At 29.1% G+C, this 16,428-nt stretch overlaps 3 protein-coding genes across 8 annotated transcripts; 1 reads left to right on the plus strand and 2 right to left on the minus strand.

Moving 5' to 3' along the window:
* Positions 1-918: 918 nt before the first annotated feature.
* LOC139989026 (CDK5 and ABL1 enzyme substrate 2) lies at positions 919-5,771 on the minus strand. Of its 3 annotated transcripts, none has more exons than XM_072006908.1 (10): positions 5,350-5,771; positions 3,930-4,307; positions 3,711-3,834; positions 3,366-3,484; positions 3,071-3,109; positions 2,412-2,497; positions 2,230-2,336; positions 2,040-2,146; positions 1,745-1,949; positions 919-1,639 (listed from the first exon to the last, which is right to left on the minus strand). In XM_072006908.1, exons 1-10 carry the CDS (start codon positions 5,769-5,771, stop codon positions 1,499-1,501), a joined length of 1,728 nt encoding a protein of 575 aa, XP_071863009.1. In that variant the 3' UTR covers positions 919-1,498. The 3 variants fall into 3 exon arrangements, with proteins under 3 accessions (XP_071863009.1, XP_071863011.1, XP_071863010.1); XM_072006910.1 differs by having other exon boundaries at positions 919-1,656; XM_072006909.1 differs by lacking the exon at positions 3,071-3,109.
* On the minus strand, positions 5,748-14,935 carry Ubr1 (Ubr1 ubiquitin ligase). Of its 4 annotated transcripts, none has more exons than XR_011800252.1 (3): positions 14,153-14,403; positions 6,926-13,970; positions 5,748-6,853 (listed from the first exon to the last, which is right to left on the minus strand). XR_011800252.1 is itself a non-coding variant. In XM_072006874.1 (3 exons), exon 3 carries the CDS (start codon positions 13,936-13,938, stop codon positions 8,626-8,628), a length of 5,313 nt encoding a protein of 1,770 aa, XP_071862975.1. In that variant the 5' UTR covers positions 13,939-13,970; positions 14,153-14,370; positions 14,673-14,935; the 3' UTR covers positions 5,748-8,625. The 4 variants fall into 4 exon arrangements, 2 of the variants coding, with proteins under 2 accessions (XP_071862975.1, XP_071862974.1); XR_011800251.1 differs by having other exon boundaries at positions 5,748-6,162; positions 6,435-13,970; XM_072006874.1 differs by adding an exon at positions 14,673-14,935 and having other exon boundaries at positions 5,748-13,970; positions 14,153-14,370.
* A 409-nt stretch (positions 14,936-15,344) lies between these two features.
* Positions 15,345-16,382, plus strand: Rps27 (ribosomal protein S27). The gene is made up of 2 exons (XM_072006921.1): positions 15,345-15,500; positions 16,037-16,382. The coding sequence occupies exon 2, from the start codon at positions 16,038-16,040 to the stop codon at positions 16,293-16,295; it is 258 nt and encodes an 85-aa protein (XP_071863022.1). The 5' UTR covers positions 15,345-15,500; position 16,037; the 3' UTR covers positions 16,296-16,382.
* Positions 16,383-16,428: the final 46 nt, after the last annotated feature.

The following is a 16,428-nucleotide window of genomic DNA, read 5'->3' on the forward strand; positions in this document are numbered from 1 at the left end:
CACTCTAAAAGCTATAAACAGAAGCAATTAAACTGAATTGTGAATTGGTTTGACTAGATTAAAAAAAAGGGGAAAAACAAGAAGAAAAACGATTGAGTTTTCATTCAGAGAAGATTCCACTTACGTCAAATATCTAATAATATATATATAATATACAATATATTAATTAATAATATATAATATATTTGCCAATTTCTCTTCTATTCATCCTATTAATAGCCAAGAAACATACAAAAAATAAGACACTGTTTGGAATTTATCATTTTAAAACATCACAAGTTTGCTGCAAAAGCAATTAAAATAATGAATAATAAGAAAAAGTATAACTTAACTTCGTAAATATTTTCATTACATTTAAAACAAAGTACTTCATTGGTAGTTTCATCTATAATTTTTCTACTCCAATAATATTAATTTTTAGAATTGGATGTTTAATAATTACCTTTTTCCAGTAAATAACGACTCTATAATTAGATATTTATCATATGTTAAAAGACTTACAAAACTAAAAGCAATTTAAAACAACAATAAAATTTTGTAATATTTAAATAAAATCTTTAAATGTTTAAATACATATGTTTTAAGATAAACTTTTCGTGAAACAATAAAATTTGTATGCAACTTTTTTAAAGCACGAAAATCTTTTTTTAATATCTATAGTAAACCTTAGAACTTTAAAAACTTCAGAAACATAATTTCATTTATACATTATAAAAATTGGAAGAAGCATTTACATTTATATGATTAAATCACTATAACTGATGTCTCTAGGATTTAAAAGTACTCTATTGACTCTAAACTTAGCATTTGTTGTTTCCTCTTTATAAGTTTGTCAGATTACCTACCACTTTGTATAATTAACATCATCTTTGTGTATAAGTTATTGTGTCTCAGAAAGGAATTATTAACTACACTAAGTACTATACATAACGTAATTTTTTGATCATTAGAAACAAATCAAAAATTAAATAAGTACTTAAAAGATTTGAACATATTTAAGTGTTTACAATGTTTCGAAAGTATACACTGTTATTTGCAATTCTTACAGCTTGTTACGCATAATAACACACAATGCAGTAATTTCCGCCATTCCGTACAATTACTCTAATTACAAATACGCATATTTATAAATTTACGAAGTATTAAACAACTTTATCATATAAGAGCTTCATATTATTAAAGCCCACTTATTGTAAATAGTCATATTAAGAAAAAATGAAATATTTTGTAATATCCCTTCTGTAATTATTCACGCCTATCAAGCTGTTTATAACTGTTACCAACATATTATTTTTTTACGATATTACAGAATAATAAATTAGTTAGTAACCATAGTGTATCTATTCACTTTTAAATTCTTATTCTCTTTTACTTATAATTTTGTACGTTATTATATAAAAAAACTCTATGTATTGTACTTTTCATAATTGTTTCGGAAATTTTAACTTTATGAAGAAAATGTTCTGGGCCTACGTAAGAAAAACGTTGTGAAAGAAGGTCAAGATTCGTATATTAATCTCTGATAATGTGGAAATATCTCCCATGTTGGAAGATGTAAACCAAATTCTAAGGCCACCAAAACAGCAAATTCTGATGTAATTAAATCCTTGCGGTTTAGACGAAATACACTTTCAATTCTCTGTAAATCGCATAAAACTTTAATCCAAAAGTATTCCCCATATAATATTGATTCACATAATAATATAATATATTGATATCAAATGTTTACATATGAAATAAATACCTCTATTAATGATTTGAGGACATCACCCTTAACATCATTCAATTTTGCTGCAAGAAGCAAACATGCACCAGCACATAATTTCCGCGTTTGTTTCGTAACAACATTTCGAAGAATAAGTTTTTCAAAGTATACATAAGCCATTGCTACTGTTAGGAGATCAATACCATATTCCATTTTTGCTATTTTCCTCATTTCTCGTTTTAAACTATAGGTATATATCATTGTAATATATAAATAAATATCGCATAAAAAGTACTACATATTTATAGATAACGTCATATTTTTTAATACTGACCTTCTTAATTTACTCAAGGTAAGTTGTATATGCGGAAATTTTTCTTTAAATTTGTCATTCAATTCTTTTTTTAAGTCAGATGGTCTTACATAATCAATAACTGATGCCTATATAAAAAATGAAAGATAATTAGTTACTAAAAAATATATTATTGTACATTATATCACAAGTTTATAAAATATGTATATACCATGTATGATGTAAATGTAAGCAGTGTTCTATGCTTTCCAGCTATGAGTTCTGGATCATCCAACAAATTAGGATTGTATTGTAATGATTGCTCATCCCAATCATAAGCTATAATTACAAAGAGAAATATTTCATAATCATATATTATTTTGTTTACTACTTCAAATGATTTATACACTATACCTTTAGAATCAGTATTAAAAGATAGTGGTGGAGATTCGGGCGTTAAATGCTGAGTACGATATGTAGCTGTATCATATGATAGACACCTGGAAAAGGTTTTAATGTACAAAGTACAGCATGGAAAAGTAACAAACACGTGTAATTTATTATAACCTTCAAATATTTTATACATAATACGGCATAATTAATCTAAGAATAACTAATAAAAATTAATTAAGATATATGCGTTAAAAATGATTATATGTATACATATAAATGAAAATGCACATGATATGTATATTAATGATGATACGCAAATATTTTATCTATTCACCAATTCTAAAATGAAAGTTTCTATTTTTAGTAAAGATATAATATTCACACAAAACTAATTACTTTTCATTAACAGTAGCAATATAAATTCAATTATCACTCAAATAAAGATTTTTTTTCTATATGTATAATAAACATATTTTTTTATTTGAAACTAATCATACAAATCCTGTAGTATAATACATGTGCTATGTATTTAGTGTTGAAGAAAATATACATAGTTATATACTAATAAGAATTGAAATCTATACCAAATTAATTAACAATATAAATTATAATTCATATTTTCTACTGTACAAAATTGTAATATAAATCTTTTTTTGGAACAATATGCTTATATGTTTTACCATTTAGAGTGATCCACATTCCATGTAATAGTTTTTGTCCTGCAAAATATGGTTGAAAAGTTTCATTACAAGACAAAAAAAAATTGTGCAATGCATATTCTGTGAGAATATATAAGTGAAATATGGAAGATGAATGAAAATATGTAAAACAAGAAATATATAAAAATACTATATTATATGGAAAATTTTTTCAAAATTATGTAATATAATGTTACAAAATATTTATACTTACGAAATGGGGATAAAATACTAAACAAAAGTGGAAATATATTAAGTAATTACACAAAATAAATACCTTGAAACTACAGGATGTTTGTTAGGTATAAGTTCTATTGCCTCATTATCACTAAAATGTAACTTTTTGTCCTTTTGAAACTGTCTAGATGGGACAAGCAACTGCCCATAAGATATTTCCTAAAAATATTCAAAATTTAAGGAATTTAAAGTTATAAGTTCATTGCATATAGAAGATGATCTCGTTAGTTAGCAAAGGCAGTGTTGCAAATCAGACTGTGAATAACATTCTCCAATATCAGCTTCTTATAACAGATCATATAAAACAATATAATATTATCACTACAATAACAATGCTTTTGAATTAACTAGTAAAAGAGTCATCCTGTATTATTTAATTAAATACCTGGCCGTCTTTAGCACGTTCTATTCCCAATAAACCAAAAGGGTCAATATTATCATTAATTGCTGATAATGGTCTCTGTGAAGATATATTTTTTCTTCGTCCTGTATCTTTACGCAGTTCAGACCTACAAGAAAAAAAGATCTATAGTTATACTATAATACAAGAAATATTATGTATTTTAAATATAGCATTATTCAATTTTTATTATATTTATCTTACCAACTAGATCTTTGTCCTTTATTATATGGAAGAGCAGAAAATACTAGAAATGGTACACGTTTATTAGAAACCAAAACCAATCTATCATCTCCAAATTTATAACCATTTACAGGTCGTTGCATTAAACGCAATTCTCTTGTAACTTCTGGTATTATGCCACTATTTGCAGAACCAGATTGTATATTATTTGATGTCTTTGATTTTGATTTTGAGGATTGTGGTTTTGAACGTAAAGAACCAATACTTTCATTGGAACTATTATATTGATGCTTTATATCTTCGGAAAGAGTTGATGTTTGATGAGTTATACGCTTTTTATATTGTAAAGAACCAACTCGCCTTTCAGGTAAAGAATATTCACTGCCAGTTGTACCAGTACTAAGAAACAGAAATAAATACCTTATATTTTCTATTCCTAATAGTATATGAATATTGCACAAAATGTTATTACTGAATGAATATTACATGGAATATAGATTTTATTAGTTCTAAATCTATCATCTGATGTGCATAAATGTTAATTTTATATGTAGAAAAAGTTATAATAATTTTAAATGAACTATAACATTGAACATGTGATACTTTGGCTTTATACTATTGGAGTTATATCACTTCAATATATAACTTATTTAATATTATTCTGAAAAATAAGACAAATACTGGTTAAATGTGCTGCTCTCTCTATATATTCTTATGTTGTACCTTTTACATTCTTCTTATCTTTTTCTTATCTTTAATGAATATATTTCCTATTTGTTTTATAAAATGAATAAAATCAATACTGTTATAGATTACTACTAATGTACAAAACAAAAATGATAAAAATGAAAGACATGTTATTAAGTATATTACAAAATATATAACACATTGAATATAGAATATTAACTGTAATAATTGTAAGAAATAGCTATGTAATAAAAAAGAACATGATTTTGATAAAAGCATTGTATATTACATAACTTTTAATAGAATTCCAATTTATTATTTAAAATTTATTCTCTAATTGCATACATATAGATAATGATCATAAATAATGAAAATTATAATAATTATAATTAATTTTATTAGGAATGAATAATTATATCAATTGATATTATTCTAGTTATATAAAACGATTTATTTAATTCAATAAGGGTATATAATAAAATCAACAATTTAATTATTTATATGTAAGAAGCTTTGTGTAATGTTTACGAACAACTCTAAGTAGTATTTATCTTACTTTTTATCTCATAAAGAACATCAAAACAGCTGAAGGAAATCTTTATAATATAAACAATCGATGATTTAGTTTCTGTAAATACACACACCTCACATATATAAACCGCGAAATTACAAAAAATCAAGCCTAAAGTTAATATCTTTGGTAAGGTGGAACAGAGTATAGGTTACATTGAAAGAAATTCAAACAATTGTTTACCGTTCTCTGAATGAACTATGAAATCCAGTAGAGAGCTGTGGATAATTTCTTTCTTGTTCTAGGAATACAGCCACTGCTGCCTTTGCAGGAGTCAGTATCCCGTCAGAATTTGAACTAAATGAATTGTGTTCACCACTTTTTGGCACTAATTGCGGAGAGCTTGTTTGCTTTGCAGATGAGGATATTAAATGCTCTTCTGTAGAGTCATCGACAACTTCTTCAGTAGAAACAGTCAAATCAGCCTGACGAACCTCAACCTGATGAGCCTGACTATCACTCAGGGTACGTGCATGAGCAACACTATTCCGCGATAGAACAGCTAATTTGGTATCGCGGTGGCTGCCATCGAGAGAAATATTCGAAAGAAATGTTAGGGCGGCCAACCTTCTGCGTGAATGATTCTTTTTTAAGGCTGCTGCCATTCCACGGTTGACCGTATCGATAGACCGGTATTACCCAGTACCAACGTAAACGACCAGGAAAGAGACGGACACTCGACAAGGATTCTTTTGTCAAACGAGGATAACTACTAGGATCACAATTCATTATCACCGCTCGTACACTTAGTCCTGACATTTTCCATTAATGTGCTCATACAGCGCACGTAAATACGTGAACTGGTGTCACTCATCATCGTACTGATTCCTCTCATAAGATTAAAAAACAAATCCTGCTACCAATAAGATAATCTTCCTTCCTACTACGCAACACTGCGACCCATTCCCTTGTCGGCCGAGTATAGTACCCTCTACTTTCTTCTGCGACTGCGCGTTTTCTCACGTGTATTAATATCGAAATATATTAACGAATTTTCTAGAAACGCTATACTTTTATACTTTTCTTTAACAAGATTTTTCTTTTTTCTCTTCTTCTTTAAAGAGAAACAAAAAATTATTGTTGTCATACATTTTATGAATTTTATAAAACTTTCTTATCATGCACATTATCTTGGGAGGTTAATCACTGGGCTGCCTCTGTAATCTCTATTTATTCCAATGTTTATGGAATTTTATTTCTATGTTTCCACTACTGTATTGAATATTAAAACTAACAGATGAAGATACTGATTTTGTAAATATAATTACCTCTTATTTCATTGCTTTGATACAGAAAATTTAGTTCATTGTGTTATCCAGCTGTTTCAATGGTATTGGATATTAATATCATCATTCAGAAAAATGAAATGTCTAACGCATTAGAAAAAAGATGAAACTGGTTGAATGCTTGTATCTTCGTAGAAACCACAGTCCTCTGTGGTAAAAACCATGCCTTTCCTATATAGTGACTTACAAAGCTGATTAATTTCGACTACATATTTTTAAAGTAAGAAACATGATGAAAAAAGCTACGTATAAAGCTATTTCTAGATTGAAACCGAAGCCTACTTATCATTTATTTATATTAATCCCATAATCAAGGTACAGTGCACATTTGAATCAGTCAATTGCAATTAACTTGAAAGACAGATGTCCTCATACATGCTCAATATTTATGAAGTCTTCGACTAAAAATGACTGAAATCAATGATAAAGTTACGGAGGAAGTACAGGATCAATATAGAATACACCTGACATACAGATGCAATCCTTTTTCGTGTCATGTCGTGTCTCGTGTCCTACATTTTGGGAATCAAGACTGTCATGAAGATGGTTCACTAGTTCACGAGTCACAGGTCACCTGACCTGATTGACCGCTGTACCATTTTCGAGTCACATGCGACATTATCGATTATAGTAAATACTTAATCATATTATATCTCACATAGCAAATAGTTAATTAATGATTTCATAATAAAATTTTGTTTTAATTCCAACCACTACAAACGCTTTAATAATATTCTACACTGAATCAATAACATTGGGAACGATAATAAAATGGTAAAGGAACTCTGCAACTCTGGAAGCATGACACAAAGGTATATTGAGTGATAGATCTATACTATACTTAGTCAATGTCAATACGTATATGTATTATCGGATATTATACATAATTGACAAAACTGAACATTTCTTCTCACTAATTAAATTGAAAATGTTTGTAATGTAACATAAAATATTATAAATATATAAATAATTCGTTAAAACAAAATTTTTTAATATTCGCAGATGTAAAATATCTTGTTCCTATTATTAACGTTTACTGCATACTTTTAATTAGATAAAACAAGAAGTACATATTGCACTCCAAAAAAGAAAATGATAAATGATAACGACTCTGTTATTAGTAATAAAATCGTTATTAAAACATCTTAAATGTCATTACAAATACTAATGCTATTTGTTAAAACTTATTGCATATAAGTAAAATTGAAAATAATTATAATTGCAGTTTCTGGCAGCACTATTAATTAAGGATTCTAAACTTTCTGAACTTATCCAGAATATAAGTAATATTTATATATATCGTATGTAAATATATTATAAACCTATACATAAATAAATTTATATTAAGTAACTGTACAATATACAAGTTAACTCATTGCAATATTAGATGCAAAAGAAACTAATTTAATTAATATAAAAAAGTTAATCTTATGCAAGATGTAGGTGTCATCAAATTATCTAAAAGACTAGCAATGAGAAAACAAATATTATGTCACAGTATTTATTTGAATTTACGGAAATAATTTTTGTATTTTATGATTTTTCAACATTTATCTATGTGTGTGTGTGTGTTGCATTACTGATTAAGAAATTCTAAAACTGAAATAAATATTTAATTACTGCAATAACTTTCAAATTTGTATATACTCGATTCTTTTAAGCATTTAATAATTTATAACAAAAGATGATTTCGAAATATTTTATGAAATTTATATGAAATGACACAAAAAGTGATGTTTATCATTAGTAGTATTTTAAAATAGCTAATACAGAAAATTTTCCATTTATACAACTTCGATTGTTCATATGATCCTAGAATTTTGTAAACAATGTGACAATTATTCAAATACTATTACAAACTAATTTCTACAAGCAACGATATTCAAACATTTGTCAATAATTATAAAGAAATTTATATTTAATTTACACAATAATAGAAAATTCCGTAAACTCTGAAATAATCTAAAAGGACGTTGCAACGAGAATAACATCCAATCATTTTAAATATACAAAGCTATCCACACTGTATCATCAAAATAAATAATTTCACCAGTTTCTTTCGATGATCAAACAGATAATTAACAATCATAGTATGCTATGATCGTTTCTGCTAAATATAGATTTAGTATCCATAACTAAATGTCCAGGCTAGAGCATAAAAATCCTAGAATGGTTATAGATGCTGCCACCGGGTTGACATAGGACTACTTGAAGATTCAATAGCCCTTGATATGGATTCATATAGCCCATGCCCTAACCACATCTGATTCAGTTGCCTGTATTTATCATGACACAGTCGAAGTGGATTTCCTCTTCGTAAACCTTGATCTGTTTCTCCATATTCGTCCAAGTAAGGCGGACAAGCAAACGATCCTCGATTCGAGATTCTTAGGAAAAGAATTTCACACTCTCGTATTCGTAAGAATAGTCCTACTCCAGCTCCACATTTACTTGCGTGATATGTGCACGCACCGACCAGTGCATCGTTCAATTCAAATTGACAACAATAACTTTGAGAACATAACATTTCGCCACATACTAGGCACAGCGTCGGTGTTTTAGAATCTTCACGGACGCTATTTGGGCACGTAAACGATGATATCATGTTTATCAACTCACTATAATCTTCTGGAAGCTCTACTAATCTGTTAACTTTTAAAGGTTCTTTTATTATTGTGACTGTACTAGCACCAGATAGATGCATTTGAACAGTAGGATGACTTTTCCAAATATTTATTAATTTTATAATTATATCTAAATTTGGCTTTACTAATTCATCACACGTTGTCGGTAATCCCAAATATGCACAGATATTTTCATATGTAGCTCCATCTATTTTAGTTAGTTCTTCTGGTGCTGGAACATCACATATGTAATGAAAATAGAGAGCACAACATCTAAGAAAAGGCAAAGAAGCATTTGTGACTCGTCTCCATATATTAGCAACTACTTGAGTGCCAACATTAATGTTTAAAACTTGAGCCAATATTAAGATAGATTCGGAGAATGTATTTTCAGTTGTCTCTGGGTTATCTACATCCATCTCTTCATTAAAATCTAATGTTAATAATATTTTTACTATTAGGGATATAAATATAAGCTGCAAGGCATAAAATTCAAATATTCCGCCAGTAATGATTGATGGTACAGCCTTAAAGCTTGTACAAAAAAGACTAGGAAATGAATTAATTAAAGGAATAAGCACTCCAAATGGATCCCAATCGAAAATACTTGGGCCTTCAGGTGAAGTTTTTAACAATAGAGTTAAAAGAGAAATTGCATTATTTTGGATAATATCCCTATCTGTCCATGTCACTTTTGTACTAGTACGTAATTGACATTTAGATCCTAATACAGCGGAAATCCTTGTAAGTCCTTCTAGACTGTCTCTTTGTCTAGATGACAAAGCACCTAATAAAGGTTTGTTCATGTCACGGAGAAGAAATTCTATAGCATGAATACTGTATGCTGTTGATTTCCATGCTAATAATGGTACCCTTTCATCATCTTCATCTGGTTCGGTGCCAAATTCTTTTGTGTATATTGCTTGTGCAAAAAGTTGAATTGTAGATATTAAATTTTCTGAAATGGATGGACCAGTTTGATTATAATTTAACTCAAACATATTTTCTACATTTCCAAGTTGATTACGAATAGCTTGTATATGACATGGAACTGGCATTATGCAATACCGACATGTCGGATCATGTTCGTCTTGAATACATTTTGGTTTATGTAAATTTTCACTTAATCCACATCTAACTTGCATTGTAATACTTAAAGCCTCCAACCATGTACGAAAATCAAGTTCAGGTTGATTTTGAGGAGTTGGTTGTAATGTTCTTAAAGCTGGTAAAAGAGGTAAAATAGTGTTACTGAGACATTCGCAAAGTGGGCAAAGATATTCATGTTTCTCCACATCAAAACTTGCCGGTTGTCGCAAACGGAATGGTCTTCTATTCTCTTTTGCAAGAACATTGTTAAAATATTCTTGCCAACAATTAACATGCATTACATGACCACAAGTACCAATGTGTGGTGATGCACCAAGCTTTGCGGAAAGATATAATGGATCAGATTCATTAGTATTAGCCCTTTGTTGACAGAGAACTGTAGATTTTTGAATAAATGCAGCTAACACCATTGCTTGACCAGCTGCTGTTACAATTTGATCTTCCTGACACAAAATACAAGTTTTATAAGTTTCTTCACCGGATATTCTGGATGTTTGTCCAATACCAACAGCAACAGGTATTTTTTGAGGGCATTTTTTTGAATTCATACTAGAGTCTTGGTCATTAGATTTATTCACATCTAAAGCTGCTTCTTCAAATAATTCAGCATTTTTTTTCATAAAATGTTTCTGCATAGCAGCCATTTGTGCCATTATTCTTGCTCGTTTTTCTGCTGCCATTTTTGTTCTCCATTCTTTATCAGTTTCAACATTTTCTGTACGTGATGCAGTAGGTGTTGTACTAACATCCATTGGAGTATTACCAGCAACTTCTCTGTATTTTGTTAAAATCCATGTTAATAAATCTTTATGAGCTTCTATACGTGGAGTACTAGATAAACCTTCTAACAATTTATAGATTTTCCACTTTGCAGCCCTTGTTGTAAAAGCAAAAAAAGGATAATAACCAGATTCTTGTTCTTGAAGAGCATACCCAATAAGATGTAAAATTTTATGTACTTGTGATTCTGAAAATCTGCGAGGTTTACAATTAAGTGCTCTTTCTAATATAATTTGCATAATATGTAACATAACATCACATTGTAATAAATTAGTTACTAAACTAAATACTTCTGTTAATTTAGGAAGTTTAGGAGGTGGACAACATTGTAATTCTCCTAAAGCTTTTCTTCGTTTTCGTTGTGTTTCTTCAGAATTACTTACTTCCTCTTTTGTATAATGATAAAAGAATACATTATATTCCGAATATAAGTGAGGTTTTAGTTCATATACACCTTTCCCTGCTGATACTTGTGAAGGTTTTTTAAAATCTGCAATATCTTGTATTACCTTTTCCATTTCAGTTTCTAAATATGTATCATCTGATAATGTTTTACTAAGCTCTGAATGAGAAAGAGGTTTAATACATAATTGTTGAATGATTTCTTTTTTCAGAATATCATCAGCAGTAACTTGTCCAACTCCAAGTACATATCTTTCTCCTATTATTGTTATAAGTAACCCTAGAAATTCTTCAACTAAAGTTTGCCTGATACTTTCATCTTCAAGATATTTGACAGCATTCACATCAAAGTCTGAACTTGCCCATTGTAAAAGATTAAATTTATTTAAAACATGGATCAAAAATTCATTACTTTCTATTAAAGATGCTCCGGCTTGAAGCAAGATAATATCTCTATCTAACATTTCTGAACGGCATTTAACATTGTGATAAAAATATAACTGATTCAACAATGAATATCCATTCCTCTTCCACATACCACTATGTACTTGTGCAATCATTACTTGAGTTGCTAATACCGGTTCTATGATCTGTTCTAATGTTGGCTTTGTATGATTGATAAACTCTGCACACTGAAAATGTAAGTCATACATTTCAAGATATGGAAAAAGACCTGCTAAAAATCTGGAAAGTGGGAGATGTATAGATACTGGTTCAGATGATACATCATATTGGAGACATGTTGCACTATGATCTGCTAATTCTCTCACTTGAGGTGGACCAATTTCATGTCCTGGTTGTTCATATAGCTTTCTTAAAACTAACCGAAAAGCTTTTATTAGAACAATTTGATCTGAACCACACCATTGTAATGCAAGACTAATAACTGGAGATAGTCTAATATGTAAATTAAATGCAGATTCCCATTCAGGTTCATATTCCATATGCTGACCAACTTGTCTCACTACAGAATCCATGCATTGCATACTGCTAAGTAATGTGAGCAAAAGTGAAAGTCCTTGTAAAAAGCTTTTTCTTAATTCATCAGTCCAAACATCTGGTTTGGAGCTTAGTAAATATCGTAAATCTTGGAGCATATATAGAGCTCTTTTAAATGAAGTATTAGGAGTATCTCTTTCAAATTCCAACTTTCCTGCTGCATTACATCTTCGTGAACTTTCCGAAATAAATGTATTTAATAAGATAAACAGTACATCATGATGTGCAATAAGATGGTGTGCTAATGTTGGAACTGTGAACAATTGTACAGAAAACGAGACAATAGAAAATGAATGATCATGATCATCTCTTATGTAATCTTTCATAATAGAACCGTAATTATACGTAAAAACAATTGCTAGAGATCTTTTGCTTTCATATTCCATAAGCATTCCAGACATTAGTAATCTGTGCCATGCTGTTCTTGCGGATTTCCATAATTGTGAATCTTTCATAAGTATACCTTCTACAATGGAAATAACTGGTAATTTTGTATTGAGCGCAACATTACTGAAAAGCACTCTAAAACTTTCACAGGGATTTATAAATTGTTGTAACCAATGTAAAAGTAGCATAGCAAATATTTGGTGAGCAATTACATGAGCATGAACTACAAGTACTTTTAATGCTCGATTGCTATGTCGTGATGTGAATTTTTCAATGTCATTCTGTAATTCTTTACACTCATGGAATTCTGCACATTTTACAACTGCTCTGCCATCTCTATCAACACTTGTTACAAATTCTAATGCGTCTCTTTGTGAGCAATGCATAACACGTATAAGAGTACTAATTACTTGATCAAATGTATGAGTCTCATCATTGAAAAGAACTGTACAATAATCTCCTATACAATAATCATCATCCACTGTATTATTAGAACACAAATCAGGAGGTAATCCAATTGTATGTTCCAAAGATAACATTGTATGGCAATATCTTAATATTGCCTCAAAAGTTATTACTGCTCTTTCTGCTATATCTCCAGGTAATTTATTTCCACGAGATTCTTTAGCTTGTATTCCAGCTAGATGTGTGTTACAAAATGGTTCTTTTTTCCAAGCTTCTATATCCCCACAATCGCAAAATCCCCCACCACTAGAAGTACCCATTCTATACTTATGATTACGATGAGCTGATTGCTTAAAACAATCTGCGCACAAGACACATGTTGAATCCACACCACACTCTCTACAACTATATGTAGCCTCACCCATTTTGAACACTTTACCGCATATCACATTATCCATTTGGCTTAGTTCTTTTAGTACAATATTTGGATCTCCATTACAAATAAATTCTTTTAAAGTATTAAAAAGTACTTTTTTTGCTGCTTCTTCATCAAAAACCCAATCTAGACAATTGGTATTTCGTTGTGGACTATATATCCGTGGAACCCAGACTCTCCAGTGCTCATTAAAATGAATACATGACAGTATTCCTTTATTCATTTTTTCCATCCATACATTTACGCATGAATGACTAAAATTTTGGAAAGTAGACAAAGATGGTGGTAGCTCCATATCTTCAGTATTTTGATATAGATGTTCTTGTAAATTCTCACTACTCATTATTGTAATTTAAAGTGCCAAAACAATGTGTACTGAAATGATAAATATTGTGGATTAAAGTTTTACGTACATTCTTTAATATTAAAAGTTTTAATAATAAATTTAATATACTTTTATACTTATATTATATTATAATTTATGTATATATATGAAAAACATAATGAATTCTCAAATTTTATTTTAAAAACATAAATTTGATAAAAATTATACTAACCACAGAATCAACACAGTTCTTGATATAATGTATCAACATAAAGTAGATGCATTGTATATTGTTCTTTACATTCTTATTTGATCCAACATGTTAACATTGAATAGATCAAAATCACTCACAGAATTTTGTTACTTGATGTATCTTAGTCCATATAAATTATATGATTTGATGCAATTTCACTACCTCACATAATGTTCTCATTTCTATTCAATCATTATCTGAAAGTGATAGGTTACCAACGATTTATAGTCCATGAAATTTCCATACGGTATAACAGTATTCTTCAATTACAAAATTGCACTTTATCTTAACTGCCTATTCATCAAATGAAATGTCTAAATAATTTGAGAAATCGAAAACTTTTTAATTTCGTAATAGACAAAAATTAAACACTATGTTACGAAATTTTATATACTACGCAGAGCGAACAATATTTCAATTTAAAAGACTATTTTATATGTGTAGTTAAACTTTTCGTTAAATCGAACTATTTTTAACTTTCTTTGAAGACGATACTTACTGTTATGATGACCAGGCCAAGGTTAATAGAAGATATTGAAAAGTTCTTTGTTACAGAAAATATGTATGTTATCTTTCAACTACGTGCGTAACAGTGTTTGACAGCAGTCGCTTTATGATAATCGTTCGCGTTAAAGACGTGGATATTCGATGATATCAATCAACTAAGTTTTAACATTTCAAAACGAAATGATAAGCAATACTTTTACACAGTTAAATTGAACAATGCACAAGATGGCCTATGAAGTTTAGAGACTGAAATCATATATATGTTAGATATGCTTTCGTTTTAATATTTGTTCTTGACTGCAGCGTTCAAAAAATAGACTAGAGATGCATTAAATATTTGGTAAAGTTAGCAATTTGGTCAGTATCTCTGATTTTTTTCAAACTTTAATATATTGAAAGGGTTATTTAAATGAACAAAATATCACAAAAAAGTGTTGCAAACAATATTAATAAGTATTTTTAATTTTACTCTATTTTAGAACTAAACTTATATCTAACTTTAATCTAGCAAAAGCCCCAGAAAATTTCGTCATTTTTATTTTACGTAACACTCGAATGTCACTAATCGGCAGCCAATAATTACAATCAAATCTTATTTATGTTTACTGCCTTATCTCGTTGGACAGACTATTTTACCTTTTAGTTTCTTTTACGACTGAGTAATATAAATTTAATTAGTTGGCAACAGCAAATCATTAATAGGGAATTTGCTTGTGTAGAATCAGTCGGTCCGTGTTCTTTTCAGTTCATAACGTTGTTGCAGAAACACGTGGTGAAGAGTGTGATTATTGAATTTAAAGCGAAATACGGAAGTAATTACGTAAGTAAGGGTGTCAGACTAAATATTAAGTTATATTCTATATGGGTGTAACAAAAGGAATCATTTACTTTTACTTTATTTTATTATATTAGTATGTACACTTATGTAGCATCAATTCGCATACTGATAATATTTATTGTAATTATTTAAATATACATGGAGTAACGAATATAGTATAATTTAATATTAATTGCTTAAATTTTTTATTTGCTGTCTATAGATTAAGTTGAAGATTGTTAAAATTAAACTGAAATTATATGTCAGATAAACGTTGCTAAACAGTACTAGAATGTGTATATAATGTCATATAACATCTAAATACCAACAAGTAAAATTTCATAAAGTACATGATATTTATATTTTTAAGTTAAATCTAGTTTTTATTTAAAAATTGAGGACATATAAATTTCAAACCAAAATATAATTATTTATTGTATTACACCATATCGTGAAAGTACCATAGAATATTTTATTTGATAATATGAATCTAAAAAGTAATCTAAAATTTATATTTTATAATAACAATTCTTTTGCAGAATGCCTCTTGCTAAAGATTTTCTTCATCCAAGTCCAGCTGAAGAGAAAAGGAAGCACAAGTTAAAAAGACTTGTACAAAAACCAAATAGCTATTTTATGGATGTGAAATGCCCTGGATGTTATGCCATCAAAACCATTTTTTCACATGCACAGAGATCGGTAGAATGTGATGGATGTCGTACAATATTATGCACATCTACAGGTGGCAAAGCACGATTGACAGAAGGTTGCTCATTTAGGAGAAAGGTCCAATGTTAATGTAACCACGATTAAGGCAACATAATGATATACACAGACATTTCTCTTTATATTCAATAAACAGAATTATTGTAAAAATGAACAAAATTAATTTTATTTATTATATCCCAGTTTTGTAATAAGAACTGTAAAA

Source organism: Bombus fervidus, chromosome 7 (assembly GCF_041682495.2).
Source record: "Bombus fervidus isolate BK054 chromosome 7, iyBomFerv1, whole genome shotgun sequence".
NCBI classification, from domain to species: Eukaryota; Metazoa; Arthropoda; class Insecta; order Hymenoptera; family Apidae; genus Bombus; species Bombus fervidus.